Source organism: Cupressus sempervirens, chromosome 11 (genome assembly GCF_028749045.1).
Source record: "Cupressus sempervirens isolate cs-2001-9-10 chromosome 11, ASM2874904v1, whole genome shotgun sequence".
NCBI classification, from domain to species: domain Eukaryota; kingdom Viridiplantae; phylum Streptophyta; class Pinopsida; order Cupressales; family Cupressaceae; genus Cupressus; species Cupressus sempervirens.
In genome coordinates this window covers 596648322-596666500 of record NC_143128.1, presented here as the reverse complement: position 1 = coordinate 596666500, position 18179 = coordinate 596648322, and the positions used below count along the sequence as shown (strand labels likewise).

The 18179-nt window shown below is 36.1% G+C and overlaps 1 protein-coding gene across 6 annotated transcripts in view; it reads right to left on the bottom strand.

Annotated features, from left to right (window-relative positions):
• The window catches only part of LOC149531084 (DNA-directed RNA polymerase IV subunit 1-like), a 179863-nt gene that overhangs the window by 68848 nt on the left and 92836 nt on the right, over window positions 1-18179 (bottom strand). For all 6 annotated transcript variants that reach the window (XR_016359176.1, XM_089811579.1, XM_089811582.1 and 3 more), the window contains 3 exons: window positions 16517-16663; window positions 16224-16370; window positions 14091-16055 (listed from right to left, as the gene is read on the bottom strand). Coding sequence is in view for 5 of the 6 variants with exons in the window: in XM_089811579.1 (XP_089667705.1) it covers window positions 14091-16055; window positions 16224-16370; window positions 16517-16663 (2259 nt within the window). In the remaining variant the exon portion in view is untranslated. The remainder of the gene's footprint in view (window positions 1-14090; window positions 16056-16223; window positions 16371-16516; window positions 16664-18179) is intronic.

Below are 18179 nucleotides of genomic sequence, written 5' to 3'. Positions count from 1 at the left end.
AATCACCAAATCAGAAGAGTTGCAAAGATGGAGGAGGTGGCAACTATAAATAGAGAGTGGATCATGATTGTCCTCCGAGTTGCACTGAAGCCCCAGGCTAGCGAGATCTATCTTTCATGTACAAGTCCAGTCTGAGCATTGGTCATGTATAAGAGTCTATAAATCTCTAATCAATGTATAAAAATTCCCTAAAATGATAGTGAAAAGTGGGATCGTCCAGAGTTGATCTTGAAATGTGCAAAACATTACAATGCTCAAACAAAGATTGTTGAGTGAGCGAAGGAAAGGAGAATTGGGGTTGTGTTATTATCAGACTATAGACATGACATTCAACATACCTTCTCAAGGAGGCAAGCTTTATATCACCCAAGAACAAGCCCAAGAACACTACTCTAACAATGTAGATGCTTGCGTGAAAGGGATGTGAATTAGGAGTGGATGGCTCAACCATGGCAACACTACTCTAAGATACTGAGACTAGGCAAGTTAACCATATCGGACTTCAAGCGGGAGATTGAAGACCTTATTGTGACGTTAAATCAGGTGATGGGTGAGCCACACGGTGGTGTATTCCAATAATGGATGTACCACTGCACTGACAAGATTTTATCAAGGGAGGTGAGATTCGCCTAGGCAGAGATTATCAACATCAAATATCAACATTCAGTTGAGAGCATTGAAGGAGGCAAAGAATACAAAGGACACCAGAGCGTTCTACATGACATCATATTTGGTCTACAATGCAGCTCGATTATTCAAGTTTCCTCGGCTAAGGTCATTGGGAACATGCAGGTCTGAAAAGGGAGAGTATTTAGTACACGAATGCTATCCACAACTCCATCTCCATAACCATAAGGAGCTCAAAGTCTTAAACGATGTATATGCCATGAAGATTGTGAGGCAATTGCAAGAGGCTCTAGAGGTGAGACTTTACGAAGAAGCAAATAAATTAATCAAGGAATATGGATCATGGTATATCCCATATTACAACTCCATATACATTTGCATGTATGTGAGGATGGTATGCCCGAGAAAATTACCAAGGTACCCAACAAATCTGATAATTCTAATGGAGGTGGTAAGGCAACTTCTCCCTTATGATAGGATTCAAAGGGATAAGCACAGGCCAATTCTCTGATCCCCATTTAGCCTTGGTGGTGAATCATGTCCTTCCTTGGTAGTGGCAGAATCAGCGGATACTAAATTGGAAAACTATAGGCTAGGATTCTATAATGCAAGGCGAAATTTTGACCCTGCACGGATGATCAAGACAGCATATGGGACCCAATATTCCCACATCCCACACTTACAAGATCATTGGGCCAATGTAGATGATGGCTTTGAAGCGAGGACGAGAGCATTCTCAAGACTAACGATGGATGAAATTAGGAAGTACAAGTGGAAGGGAACCAAGTTCCTAACCAATTAGTGGATGATGACAAGGTGCTTAGAGAAGACTTAAACACCACCAAGAACCATGCACTAGATCCAATTGATTGGGAACACGAAATGGAAGCTAGCTTGCAAGCCCTAATGATCCTAGTTTCCCTTAGCACTCAAGAATGGTTGAATCAAAAGATGTTTGAATTGGCAACGAAGCAGGTGCGTTTGACTTACCATAAAATGAATGGAGGTTGAAGAAATTGAAGACATGTCATCCAAACAGTCGCAGGCATCAAGTGGTCAACAAAGGGAGTCGAACAAGAAGAGGAAGAACATTACAATGGCGTCACTCGGTGAGAATTCAAAGGGAGCTAGAATCAATAAGTCAAAGGTTAAAGTACAGGTGCAGGCAGCTCCCCCATCCAAGGAAAGTGTCACTTCAAAGAGAATAAAGGCCACATCTCCAAAAAGGAAGGTGATACACCAGTAGATCAGTACAAGTGAGAGTTCTTAGGGATGTTCTCTATTGAGTGTTTCTCAGGCAAGGGTACCCTCTTCACCATAGGATGATGATGATGAGATGATTGATATTAAGAGTTCCTCTCCATAACAGCAAATCTCGTCTACAAACGAAGACCACAATGCAAATTTTGCAGTACATCCAGTTCCAAAAAAAAGAGGATGGAGCCTAACCCAGGATTGGGAGAATGCACCACACCTAATTGATTATGGGATAAATTGCAAGGTGAGCAAGACATCGTGGAGGCAAGCGTAAATTGATAATATTGAAGATCTTGTAGATCGGAAGGAGGAAGAGGCTCACCCAATGGGAAGGTTAGCTAAGGTCATTTGGGGAGACTCTGGGAATCACAAAGTTCAAATTGCTATCCCTAAGGTGAACAAGATGAAAGATGCTATCCAAGTTCAAGACTATGATGTAGTGGAGCATGAGTTGGGAACCACCACAATGGATATAGAGTATGATGAGGCTAAAGGAGGTCTTGATGCCCTAAAGAGAAGAGTGCAAAGCAAAACTGCAAAAAAAGAAGAAATACAAAGTGAAGTGTCAACAGCTACTAGCATTCTATAAAAATGCATGCAAGCCTATTAAACAAGTAGATCACAATGACCCACCACCGCTGACACAAGAGAGAGGGAATATAGAAGGGATGGGAAGCGTTATCGCCTCATTAAAGGAGACTCGAAACTGGTTGGAAGAAACAACACAAGAGGTATCAGCATTCCTTCCCAGATTCGTAGAACTGCTCCAAGCTCTTACATCACTTAGAGATAGATTGCATTCATATGCGATCTTTGGGAGAAATTTCGCCCTATCAAAGAAATAACCATACCCCAACTGTGTGCCATGATGAGGGTTCCTGAGAAATTATTAGTAAAAGGGAAGGTAATCAAAGTGGGAGGAGGGTGTGATATAGCCATGGTACTTTTCCTTGGTTCATAGAGAGGATATCTTGGAGGGGATAAAGGAGGATATCGTCCAGCTTGATCTTTCTCTACATGATGCAATTGAGGAGATTTTGGGAACCACAAAACTTGCCTTCAACTTTAATGAGAAGAACAAAAGAACATGAAATTGGAAGTGTTGAGGAAAAGATTGGAGGCCTATGACGTGGAGGGCGGCATCATCAAGCAAGAGTATCTAGATGGCCTTTCATCCCTCAAGGTTCTCGTGGCATCAACTAGAGACAATGCAACTAGATGGAGGAAGACAATCACCACAACTTAGTCTAAGATGAATTTGGCAGATTGAAGGATTCAAAACACACCCATGCATCCAATGGATGAGCTCAACAGCATTTCATCTAGATATATCGAATCAACAAAGAACGAAAGAGACAGAGGAAATGTCATTTTGGATAATGATTTGATGTAAGCCCATGTGGCATCATTTTTTTCCCATTGGTTAGTCATTTATGTCTAATTTAGATTGGCCCCACACTTGTGGTGTCATTTGATCAGGTGTTATTCCCTGTTAGAGTGGGGTTGTCATTGCACCAAAAGACCAATCTGTCAATGCCTGATACAACCACTCAACTTATAGTACACAAGAGGCAGTTATGCCCTTGTCATGAATCATGAGGGGAGCACTGAACAATTTCTAACAATCTTCCCCTCAGTGTTACCCGAGGGTCTGAGGATTTGAACCTGTGACCAAGCTCTATTACCACTTGTTAGATTGGGGTTGTCATTGCACCAAAAGATTGATCAATCTCTAATACAACCACTTAACTTATAGTACACAGGAGGCAGTTAAGCCCTCGTCACTAATCCCAAGGGGAGCGTTGAACAAATTTCTAACACTACCATGGATTTTGTTTCTATTGTTTTGTTTCAATATACTCAAATCTCATTGGCTAACGAGGTGGCAACCCTAATTAGGGTTTGTAGGATTTAATATGGGTCACTGATTTTAGTATAATCTTGGCCATTTGTTGTACTTGAGCTCTTTGTATAAGGAGTGTCCCTCTCATTTGTAAGGGGAGATGTTGGAAAATTGTTGCAAGAATAATGCCAAAATTGCTCTAGTTGTAATTGTTGTGTTTTTCATGGTGATAGTTGTGATCGAGTTGGTGTTATTGCATGTCTATCTTCATCTCACATAGAGTAGATTTTCATTTGAAGGTTTCTTTTTATTTCAAATAATTTTGTTTAATTGAATGAAAGCAATTGTGGATGTTTTCTTGAGTGACTCTAACAAATCCAGGCCACTAGCATTCTTATGGATTGTAAGAGAGCCTTGTGTCATAAGCCGATGAACATTGGTACTAAACTTCAATTGGTAGTGAGCCTTTAGTTTGCGTCCATTTGGTGGGATTAAAGGGTAAGTGTCAATATGAAAACCATTCAAGCACACCTTAGAAGCTTGCACGAGGGGAGTCAAGTCACTGACTAACCTCTATATAGTAGAGTCCAGGTCATCCACAAGTCCTTGCATTCGAAATTAGAAATAGAGGTAGTAGTTAGTAGGAGTAAGCAAGTTACGAAGGCAAGTGTTGAGAGCAAAGAAGCAATATTTTCCTTGCACATTGTGAAACTTCGTCTTTAGAAGCGCATTGTCAAGGCTTGAGAAACAACATAAGTACCCAAGAGTTACCAACAAATCACATCAATTCTACAGAGTGAGCATCCACAGTATAGGAACCTTGAAGTCGTTGTGTGATCTTACTTTGCAAGCTTAGCACAAGAAGTGAGTTCATATCAAGAGAGAATTGAATGTTTAGTGTTTCACTTCAAAACAGTGTACGATTCTAAATGTTATAATGGAATAAAACTCACATCAATAGTACTAAGATGTTAAATTTAAAAAGGATTGCAGTTCGTATCTTAAGACATTCATCTAGTGCTATAAGATACAAACGCAATTGGAGATTGTTCAAGCATATACACTCAAAGAAGTGCAACAAGTAGGCACTGAAAAAGTTGAATGAACTCATGTTTGTTCACTACAACCTTCGCCTTTGTCACAAACAGATCTTGGTCACTGACACATCGCCTATTGTAATAGATAAGATTGATCCAAAAGCAAGGTGGAACACAGAAATTGATGATCCTATCTTCAATGGTGAAGATTGTGAGTAGGTTAATCAGGTGGATCAAGAGGCAGAGGCAGAGGAAATTACGACGGCAATAGAGGAGGCTAGAGCACAAGAAGACCCAGTGTAGGACCCTGAGGCTAAGAGTGATGGATCTGACTATGATGATGCATATTATGAGGATGAGTATGACGACAACGAGGACAAGAAGTCATTGAGGTTCAGCCTCAAACAGACAGAGAGAGGATGGCTCCAAAGTCTTCGATGACCTATCTCAAGTGTAGTCATAGGACAGTCAACTATGAGCCTTTATTTTGATATATGTTTTGGACTTCTAATTCCATGAATTTCGTAGACATTTGAGAATGACACTATATTTCTATTATGTTATTTAGTTTAACTTTAACTAATTTCCTTCAAAAATTCACATTTATACTTATGTGATCTATGCAAAGTTGTGTATGTGAGCAATGTACCTTCTATTTATCTCAATTATTGTGTATTTGATGTTAACTGACTAAATGATGCATGAAAACACTTTAAATCCTTAAAAATCTTTGAATTTCTTGGGTTTTTTTTTTAAATTTGTCGAGTCAAGACTCTGAATTCAAGTCCAAGCCCGATATTGCCTTGATGAGTATGAGTCCAGTCTAAGGTTTGTAACACTAGTTTCAATGTCAAATGATTACAGCCATGGGTAAAATGAGCGGATCGTGCAAGATCAAGATGATGCAAACTATACTACTAAAACCTCATTATGTTATATTTGATGCCAAATGTTATATTTCGGTTTTCATAAATATTGGTTAGGTTGTATTTGAAGCCCTAGATGTTATATTTTGGTTTTTAACTTTTTTGTTAAACAGTAGTTATGTTTTATTTGATGACCTAGATGTTATATTTTGGTTTTAATGAAATAGTGGCTATGTTTTATTTGAATTTGTAGACGGTTAGATTTCCTACTTATCATGAACAATGGTCAAAATTTTATGAGAGGAATGATAAGATGTTATGCTCTTAATCTTGAGTTGTGAATTGATTTATTTCACATATACTATGATCGAGATGATGATTATGGACTGACTACGTTTCTTTGATTGAGTGATTGAAAGAAACGATTGTCCTCTAAGGAGGGATGGAAAGTATCATTGTCATGAACCCTAATTAATGAATATAAAAAATATTATATTTATAAATGCACATACAATCTTTCAAAATAGTTTTTTTAGTCGGCTTTCAAAATGTGTATTTCTTTAAATATGCATGTATAATTAACATAGTCATAATAAATCGATGTTATCAGTAATCAATTATGTTAATCTATATTATAAATTTTTAATTATGTTAATCCGTATTATAATTCACTATGTTAATCAATATTATAAATAAACATATATTTAAGCAAACAAATAAAGTGAACAATGAAATATTATAAGTGATATAATAATATATCCCCATAACCTAATTGGACATGAGGGATCTCCATTATATACTCAAATTAAGGAATAATTGAACATGGAACATGTTTCCCATCCACTAAAAGGATCGATGAACTTACAAAGTTTACCAAATTAACTATTAATAACAACAAACATCTTTACTATCGTATGAAATGAGTGATACCATGGAGATGACAACAAGTGTAAAAGATATATAAATAAATGGGAAACAAGAAAATTTGAGGGAGCATTGAGAATCGCATAAAGATGGCAACTTATATAGGGAAAGAAGAAACCACATGGTCAGCATCATGGATGGGTCATTCAAACCATATTCCATACCAAACAAAAACATGAATAAAAGTCATTTCCATACTCAAACAAAGACATAATTGAAGATGCAAAGAATCAAATCAATGATCACATCCTACAATTCACCCATAGGGAACAAGAACTTATATTATGATTAATTGTGAAATCCTCAATCGCATAAAATGTACATCAAAGTCCTTAGTGATATAAAATGAACCATACAACGAAGATATATCTACCTTCATAAACTAGGACTAAAGGAATGGGATTTAAAATATCCCTTTTGTCAAAGAAAAGAATGAGGTTAAAGACATGGTCACCAAAGGACATTGAACATTGCATTGATTAAAGGCGTTGATTAATGGTATATGATTAAAGGTATCTTAAAATCTCCTTTTATAATTATTTCTTTCTTTCATTGGAACAAATCTTAAATTGATAACATAAAGTGTTGCTATATGTGTATGTAAGTATTTATATTTATATATATATATATATATATATATATATATATATATATATATGACAAATGCAAACCTTTTTATAATAGATATAGAGATGTTATATTATGAAAATATATATCATATTTTATGAAAGATTAATAATGGCTCTTATGGTGGAAATAGACTGACTCAAACTAGATTCGTATCGGTATCAGAGATGACTAAAATTCCCATTTGGCTAACACAATAGAGATAGAACTGAAACTCCTACTGTAACTATTAGAGACGGGCAAATTCCCATTTGGCTGACATGATGGAGGTGAAATACAAACTCTCAGTGATAGTATTAGAAATGAGTGTAACTACCCATTTGGCTGACACGATAGAGATGGATATTTAGAGTTGGCATCAAAGATGGGTGCAATTCTCATTGGACCAACATCATTTAAATGGATATAATCTCTATAATGTTGGTATGTGAGATTGATATAAACTCCATCTAATCAATATCCCTGAGATTGATATAATGGCCAGGATATTCTAATGTGTCAACATATGCATGTGTTAAAGGCCTTGGATAGAGGTTGCTTCTTTTAGGAAGAACTTCAGAGGGAGCATTCCAGAGAAGATGAAGTAACCAAGAATGGTACTAGAATCGATGATATATCGTTCAGGACCTCAAAATCCCGAGGGTTAGTAATTCTGATCTGAAACAACTTCAAGGTTGGGGTTAAGTGAGGGGGTGGAGTAGTATATTTAGAAATTTATTGTTTAATTCTAACATTCATTTTGCAGGTAATAGCTTGTCCCAAGCTTACCATAATAGCAGGGACATTACAATCACCAACTATGGGATACAAACATGGTCATGAACTTAAGGTATCTAAGTCTTGGGACTAGAAAGTATTGGCTAGATCAAGGTTGATGCAAGCCTAAGAAGTAAAGGTAAGGCATGGAATAGGTTCCTAGTTAGTCTTATTTTGTTAACCATGCACCTTAAATGATTTCAAACATATATTCCTATCTTTATATACGAGAGTAACATACATAACATGTATATATATGTGTATATGTGTGTGTGTACGTATATAGGGGTGGGTAGTAGCAATATGGTACTCAAGTATATATATATATATATATATATATATATATATATATATATATATATATCTTAAATACCATAATGGTTTTCACAACCTTTAGTTGCAATGAAATTAAAGTTTACAATAAATTCATTTTACTTAAATAGAAAAATGGAAAACATGTTCCATTTGAGGATAATATGTATGTGAATTTGTGAAAAAATTATTTAAGTCACAATATGGTATCATAGTGGTATGAAAGGAACCAATGGAAATTAAACCATTCTATGAGTTTGTTCGATAGGCATGAGGAGATATTTTTGAGTAGCGTCTTATATGGAACCACCTCACAAATGAAGAAAGAATGAGACTAGTTACGAGTTTTGTGTGATTATGAATCAACTAACTAAATTCCATATGAGTTGTATAACCCAAGTCCGATAGGGTGATGAACTAGACTGCATGTCTTAATGTGCTTGCAAATATAAACCTTGGCCAAGGTACACTAGTTATCTTAGTCTGTGCTAGTTTGATTTCTCTAGATACATTACCTAGTCAGAGTTCATACTAGTTAAGAGTAGCTATAGTGTTTGACAGACTAGTTTGTGTAGGAACATCCACCAAATTCAGATGGCTTGTTCATCACCATGTTTACATTCCTTGCGAAGGATTGGGCCACCTTGAGTAAGAACTGTGCAAGGGGTATCAGTAAATCCATGGTTAGGTTGTAAAAAAGTCCTTGTAATAATTCCCCTCCATGTTGCATTGAAGTATTCAAGAAAGCTAAAATCAAATCAATAATGCTAGTATACTTACGTAAAATTTTGTACTTCGTATTTTATGTTAAGTTAAATGATAAAGATGATATATGATAAGTTTTGTTTCCTTTTAGCAATTTACTATTCTATTTTGATGCAATTGCTTTATTACATTTCAAGAAAACAATAGAAATGTTAGCTTGCACTTAACTTACAAGTTTTTATTTTGTACTGGTGCATACTTATTTTCTGATTTAGTCGTTAGCTAGTTATACAAAATTGACAGATAGCATGTTACAAAGATCAAGTAGTGAGCAAGGTCGAAGTGATGTCTAGCATGGAAATCATGGTAGAATGACCTCCAATGCTATTAGGACCGAAAGCACACAAATCGATTCACCTTTTTGCCCTACCTTATTACTTGGACAAACTAAAGAAGTGATTCTTGAGGTAGAGGAAGAGGAAACCCATATCACTGATGATGTTATGGTGGCCTATGATGAATATAGAACTCTTCCACCTCATGTAGACAATGATAAGGATAATGAGCATGATGCCAAAACACATGGTACTATTGTTTTCATATCCAATGTTCTTAGAGATCATCTTCTCATGTTAAAAGAGATTGTCAAGGAACAAGAAGTGTGCATGGTAGACAATGGTGCTACACATAACTTTGTTGATGAGGTTTTGTAGTTAAAAAAGAACTACAAGTAGAAGACTTTTCTAAATTTGGTGTCATGTTGGCAAATGGATTCAAATAAGTTGCACAAGAGGAATAACAAGGTTGGGCATACAATTAAATGACTACACATTTGATGATGAGTTATATGTTATTGGCATTGGAGGGACTGAAATAGTTATGGGAGTACTATAGTTGGAGTCGCTTGGAACACACGTCCTAGATTTCATCATGGAGCTTGAATTTTCTCACGAAGGTAGACAAATTTTGCTAAGTACCAAAAGTGTTGACCCACAAACTATGGCTGCCAAGAGTATCCAACCTGACCTCGATAATGACCACACCAATTGGGTGCACGGGGATGAACAAGATTACTCCATGAATGACAATAGCAACATACATGCCCGCCTTGATACATGACATTAGGAGTGATATAATATCTTTGTATGAAAATACTTCATGCTTGGCAATGGGACTTAATAAAGGTATACACTTTGAGAAAATTCCTCGTTAGAAAAATAATAGCATCTCACAAATTTATCGAATCCACCACTTGAACCAGACCTTCGTATAGTCAATATACTTGATGACATTGTTAATCTAGATTTGTCTGTACATAGGGCTACTCGTGGAGTCATATGAAAACATTGTTCTGATTTATAACAATGATTTTGTGCTCTTGTTGACTAAATTCTTCACCACAAGAGTACTTATGTGTTGCCATGGTGTGTGATACTTTTGAGGCACTTTGTTTTGGGATTATGGAAGTGTGCTTCAAAGTTTTGGATCTTATCATGTTTCATCAGTTTACAACACTAGCAATCTAGGAACTAAATAGTTTAATTAATCCTAAATAGATTTAATTTTGGTGATTGCTTCGGACAAGCAATCTCGGCGTGGGAAAACTTCTAATGTCCCCAAAACAAAGCCAAGGAGTTAATAAGGTAAAAACTAAATATGTAGCAAAAAAGCTAAAGTGAAATTCAATTACAATTAACTATTTATTGGGGCCATTTAAAGTCATAACTTACCATCTACCTAGGCCAACAACACAAATAAAATTGTGTTTAAATTAATAAAATGACTTTGTTACAATGTCAACTTTAAATTTTTTGGAGAAAAAATAAAATCAAAGAAATTAAATAGAGTATTCCTCTCAAAATAAGCGATAGGCTATTATAATTTAAAGTTACTATAACAAAAGTGCTTGGTAAAATAGAGTTTATATCTATAGAAGTCTAAAGATGAAATGAAGCCCCAGCGACAATGCTCTAAACAAGATGGAATTGGCATAAATACATAGGCTTATCTCAAATAGGGTTGCATGTAGACTGTTGCCCATATGCAAACATGAGAATTACTATCCTTAATCCATTAGTTACCACAAGAGACCATACTGCTAGAGAAGGTGTTGTTTCCATTCAGTGGATAGGAGAGTAATGTCATAGAGGTATAACATAAGGATAAGATGACTTTGCCAGAATCAAAATCTCTATCGTGACTAAATCTCAACTTGATGTTACTAATGATCCTTTGAATCATGCGTGAAGAACCTAACTCGAGATCCTCCTTAAGTTAGCCAAAACTAATATATTGATAAACATATCTACTTGATCTTAATATGAGTTGGCACCATATCCAACACCATCGAATGACTAGAAGCGACAATAGAAGACAAGATATTAGTTATAATACGATCTGCAAAACAATATATACAACCAATTGTCATCAAGAAGTATCTCCACAACAACATGGAAGGAATATCAAGAAATAGATTTATTTACATAGGATCTGCAACTATATCAAATACAATCAAATCAATCACATAATCATTATCATCAAGCAAGTCAGCGAGGAATCTTGATCAACATAGTCTAATAAGTGGAATATCAAATCATTCACTTTCATTAACATCCTTGCTCAAACTAGTCATTATTTCCGAGTCTGAGAAGAAGAGTAGGAATGAAATAAGGGAGAGGCTTATGTAAATCTAGCCAACAAGTTATTCCCAAGATTGGATAGTGATCGTCGTCGTCAAGCGTCATGCGAACACGTCCAAGAAAGGCTTAAAGGCTTGGATTTCTAAAAACTTGGAAGGAAACTATTGAGTTTGGTGTCTAAGAAACTAGTTGCATCTTATCACTCCCATAGAATAGAATAATAACCAGGATAGCACGACTTTCTCAATTCACATATAGTTTATTACTATTTGCCTATAGTGGTCATCTATTCAGCATGAATGTAATGATCATAGATAGTAAGATCCCTAATCCATGGTAATTTGGACTGAACCCAATCAAGGTAGATTACAATTGGTATTGAGGCTAAAAAGAGAGAAAAAAGGATGTATTCAAAAAGAGGCTACTGTAAATCCAGCCAATTGGTTATTCCTAAGATAGGGTAGAGATCAATGCCCCAAGGGCCTTGTGTACCAAGAAAGGCTTAAGGACTTGGCTCTGTAAACTTTGGGATGAAACCATTGAGTTTGGTGCCTAAGCAATTAGTTTGCATCCTAAGTGTTCTTCTCGACTAAGAATAATGATAAGAGCAAAACCAAACTAGCATCCCACTAAGTAGGCCACCCCATGTGGATAACTAGCATCTCGCTAAGTAGGCCACCCTGTGTGGATGCTTAACACTTTCCACTGAGACAAAGAGGACCAAAGTTTTGCTCTTGGGCTTAGTATGGGATTCGCTTCGAGTAATTTGTCATGTCTCATACTTTTGTATTAATGATCACTCGTGGTTGCAAGATTGTATTGAAAAGTAAGTTTTGTAAATTATTTTCTTGACACTAGTTCATTACAATGCATTAAAAAAGAATGGATGTACTATATGTCTATATCGTGTTTACTTTGTGTCTCCATGCATTCATGTGTCTACTCCACTTCGCATTTTCATGCATGTGCACCAAGCATCAACTTAGTCCCCCTCCTACCAATCATCTCACATCTATGAAACTCTAGAGGATTTATTTTTGGCAGTAATTTTCATCTTCTTCCTCTTCCATTAAGTCTCATAGACGTTATGAGTGCCCTACTGGCCCCTTGGTTTATCCTTTGATTTTGGGATTTTTCTCTATCATTCTAATTATGTAGCGAGGGTTTGCAGATCTTTATGGCCGTGTTCCTTCTGCCCCACCAGCTCGCCCTTGTTTTCCTACTTTTTCTTGTTGTTGCGATTATTTTCTCTAGGATTTCATTTGGTGTCCCTAGTATGGGATGGCTTTTTGTCTTTTTCACAGGGATCCCTTTGACTTATCGCAGTCTCTCATAGGACATTAATAATTCGTCTCATCTTATCGAAAAATCTTACACTTTTTAGTTTACCAATTTATTCCCTTAATGATTAATGCTCCTGTGATTGAATCAACCTACTCAACCTCCTCAATTGGGTTTCAGAAAAATGCAAATAGAAGAATGAGGAATTGTCTCCTCAGAACCTGCTTTCATAGCCCCCTCGTGAACTTTCTAGAAATAATTGTTTTATCAAAAAGTGACTTTTATTTTCATTTACTCTTGAACCATATGAATCACTTTATATTCAAACAAATGTGTTTCTACATAACCACCAAGTTGTGAAAATGCTATAGTAGTCGTATGAAATCTATTTATGCCATCATTACCTTACATTCTCAGAATATCAATCTTTATGAAAAATGGTGCTTTCCAAAAAATAGCAATCTTCCAAGAAGTGCAAAGTGCCCCCAAAATGTTGAAACCACATTCAAAAACACCATTAGACCAATCTTGATTTCCTCAGTCACAGCCAGTATCAAATTCCCTTCCAAAAAATAGGAAAATTCTCCAAAGAAGTTGGAGTTCCCAAAGATGTTACAATGGACCCAAAAACATCAAAAGTAGATATAGTTTTGATGAATCTATACAGTACAATAGTAACAAAAGCTTATATCTAATTGATTTTTTGTCTTCGAAGTTGGCTTGGTGAAGAGTGTATAACAAAATCTTTAAATCCTTGAGAAATCTCTATTTTTCATAAAAATATTCAATTTGCTAAGCCTAAGAGCTGAATCCAGATCCAAGGCAAAAATCCTATTAAGTCCAATTTGAATCTGAATCTTGTAAGTATGATTAAATGATATGACAAATATTTATTTATATGATATATCTAGCTTAGTTTATTAGAGTGTAGAATATGTTTGGAGAGTGCAACACAATTATGAAGTTGTGCTCTCCAAGATCTAGATTCTACACTGACTACTGCAAGCATCACTTGCAACTTCATTATGCAAATAAATAATGATTTAACAGACATCTTCAAGCTAAATATTTCATTACCTAATCGTTCAAACAAATGAAAGAATTTTGAAGAGCTAAGACTTTAACACAACTCTTTTAATCTAGTTAGCTAGACACAGTTTTAGATTGACTGAAGAGCTAGTTTGCGAAACTTGATAATGAAAGATGCTGAACACACCTTTAGCATATGCAAAGGGTGATCTTCACCTTTTCTGAACTGCTTATCTAAAATGCTGTAGGCAAGTTCGCCCAGAGATGATGCTGCTAAAGCACCAACAGGTTCACCTGGTGCTTTTCCCAGTTTTCCATGAAATGAATCACTCTCTTTTGAATCATCTTGTTCAGGATAACCATACGAAAACTGCAGGATTTGATTTCCATAAAGATTCCGAACAGTTCCGTCATAAGAAATGTATATATCACGCAAGTAAAACATAAGCTTCCTAAAAATCTGGCCAGGTATATCTGCTCCTTGCTCAAAGGAATTGCCACGGGTTGAAACCGTATGTAGGAAATACTCCATAGGATTCAATCCATCCAAAAATGAGCTCTCTACCAATCCACATGAATACCACTTTTCAATTGAACCTAAAACTTTCCCGTCTAGTGATGTGTGTCCATTGTTTTTCACTGTTGAAGAATTACAAACCCACTGTGTGCAACATATCTTTTGTGGGATTTCAAAAGGGAAACACTCCTCTTGTCTGAACATCTGCATACCAAGACAAGCACCCTGCTGTACTAATTTTTGCAATGAACCCTTACTCCCTGACTTGATCATTGCCAACATAGCATTATCTTTTTCTAAATGTTCTGCCACAACCTTAATGATGTCAACATAAACATTCTTAAATTCTTGAGCAGCATCTTTGCTTAAAGTTCCAGAATCACTTTCTCTCATCTTGACATTTTTCCAATATGCTGATAGTCGTTCATGTTGTTCTGGAACAAGCATCTTACGTGCACAAGAGTCATATAAAGTTGCCACACAAAAAGATGAATGTTTTGCTTCCAATATACCAAAGTTCACTTCATCTATCATTTTTATTCGACCAGATACAGTGGAAGCCAGATGAATATCTGACAAGCTAACACTAAATCCATTCACTGAAATCCATTCATTTAAAACAGACTGGGCACAATGGAGACAGTCAAGAGCTTTGGAAGGGCTATAATCTCTGGCAATAGCACAAAAAATGCTGTCACATGTATTTTGTAACCAATCTGACCCGCGAGGACAGAACAAAAGCTCCCCATTAGAAATAAGGACATCTTTTCTAAAATTTGTGTAGTTTACATTGCTAAATACCATGCCCAACAGCTGCTTTCCTGTCCACAATGGGCCTCTCAGAACAGGTGCTTTTACAATAGCTGGCTTTGGTAATGATGAATTGCAAAATAATTGAAACTGCTGCATCTGATATTTATCAAAAAAAACGTCACTTGAAGTTATCAAATGTCCAGCCAGTAAACTATCATGAGTAACTGCTACGAGAGCCTGTCCACCTTGTGAATTAATGACCTGTTGTGATAAGGTCATGAGTTCACCTGCCTCTGCAATGAATTTCTCTGATTGTGGGACAAAACAATCTAAACAGTCCCCATCAAAGTCTGCACCAAAAGGAGCACATGCAACTGGATTCAGTGCGACTACAGACTTGAACTGCTTAAGCTTTACCCTGAAAGCAATTATTGAATGCCTATGTATTGAAGGGGGCCTATTCACCAAGATGAGATCTCCATCTTTGAGTTCCCGATAAAAAATATCTCCAATTTCCAATTGATTGCTATGAAATATACGTATACGATTTCCATTCCTTTTCATCCATGGTAAGTAACATTTGGCAAGAACATGATCAACATATTCTTTTAGTTTCCCCCAGTTCATTAAATTGACACGTTCTTCAATTGTAAGCATTTCTGCAATATCAGAGGGTATGCCAATCTCATTTACCGCAAGGTTAGGATCCCCAATAGTTATCATACGAAAGCTTAAATTTGATCTTTTTCCCAAAAGGGTTTCTTTCACCCATCTTAGACCAGAGCTGGCCTTAGCTTTTTTGGACTGTGTTTCCTTTATCCATCTTGCACCATAACTCACATTGCTTGTCATCTTAGAATTGGAAGACTTTTCATCAGCAAGCTGCAAACACAATCCATAAGATGTCATTTCAAAATGATAATCAGTAAAAATGATAAAAGGAAATTACGGAAGATCAGAGCCAGTTCATTGCCCAATTCTATAATTATCTTTTTCAGAACCATATGAATGTTCATTGTATAATTAAAAAATACAAAATTGTTCGCTTACCTTAGAGGATTCAAAATAGTCCAATACTAAGCCTCCAAAAGTACAAGTAAGAATTTCAGCATGGCTCACTGTAGTTGACTCAATCGATGCCCGTTTTACATAATCAATGTTAGTTACTAACCTCTGAAGTGCCCTAGTTTTATTATCCTGTTTCATAAGGATTGTATATTAAATAACTAATGTCCAAGGAAGAAATTTCCAAGCCAGATAATCTATCTATTTCTGCCAGAGTAAAGAACAAACAAACTTCAGATGCAGACCTGATATATCAACCAATTAAAAATATTGCTTACAAATTTTAATGCAGGCGCATTGCTCAGCCTGTGATATCTCTCTTCAATCCGATATACATTTGGAGTAACAGGAATACACTCAAGAAACCGAGCTTCCAGGGAATCTGTAATTCTCTTATCTTGAATCTTTCTCATAATATCTCTTGCCTGCAGATGTCACCAACTTGTGAATAATTCATCAGACTGACACTGCGAACAAAAAAACCCAGCCAGAAGAATGTATGGAATCAGAGATAGTCATTTTCCTAAGTAGACTTTCTTCCCCAAGCCCATACTCATTAACTTTATCATCTTGAACTAGGAGCCAATATAAAGCACAAAATGAAGGAAAATTGCTATGTAAAGTATTCAAAGATAAAAGTTGGATCTATTTACTGAATAAAACAAACATCAGCCTAAAACCTAATTAAACCACTTAATTCCAAACAAACGTTGTAGCCATTTAATTGATCAAAAATAATCTAAAATCCATAATGAAGGGCCATAAATGTTCCAAAAATAGATGGAGTTTTGTACTTCATAACATGTTACTGGTCAATGGCCTACTGTTACATCCCCTATTTTGTTGATTTTGGAAATTTCATTTAACCATTGATATTTCATGTAGTTATTTAAATCAGTTACTCATTTTTTAAGTCCATATGAATGAAAACATTTGTTGATCATTATGTATCATATGAAGAGGAAGGTGTTAGTCAAATTACCTACTATTTCAGTATATTTGGTTATTAGTTATGATAACTAATTTCAGTTGAACGATGTGGAAGCATGCTTTCACCATGCTAAGTCTTCTTGCAGCTAAAGCAGCGACCGGAAGAACAATTGCCAGAGAGGGAACTGGGTACGAGAGCACCATTCTGCTACCAAAAGCTAACAGGTATGAATGTAAACCACCATAGTCAGGGAACACAGGCTAGGGTAAACGAGACATACATCAAATATCCACCATGAGCTAACTAGGCCAACAAGCTTAATAAGATATATAAATATTCACTTGAGCATTAAAGCAAATAAAAAAACAATTGTTACCTTTGAGAAATGAGTTCAATCTCAAATCCTTCTTGTAATGTCAAACATGTTCTAGTATAATGGTAACCATGGTACTTATATACATCTGTACATGTTACATACATGTATATGTATGTATGCCTATATTCAAAAATGGCATATGTCTATGTATACCTATAGTTAAAATACAATGCATGCATACAAAAACATATATTTGAAATATTGTGTGTATGTATATATGTATATGTGTGTGTAACACATACAAATATATGCAAATAAAATAAGTATCATTATAGCAAAACGTGAGAAGTAATTTATTATTTCCACCTTATGTCAATGAATTATTATTTAGAGTCCATCAGCCATATTCTTTGTACTCATTATTTAGGCCTTGGCCCCTGCACTTTCTTTTCATGCACATAACTCTTTTAATTGGGCTCATATTTTCACGTAACCGAGCCTCATTCTATAAGATGCCTAATCACAACCATTCAAAGGTTGCTTCTCAGAGAACACGCATGGATTTATAGCTTTTCATCATAGTAACACGAGGATGCATCCCCCCCCCCCCCCCCCTTTTTGCCCCACACACCGGGGACTTGGATGCACCAGGGACGTGGGAACTCCGTACCCCCGTCCCCAACGGTGCCACCAG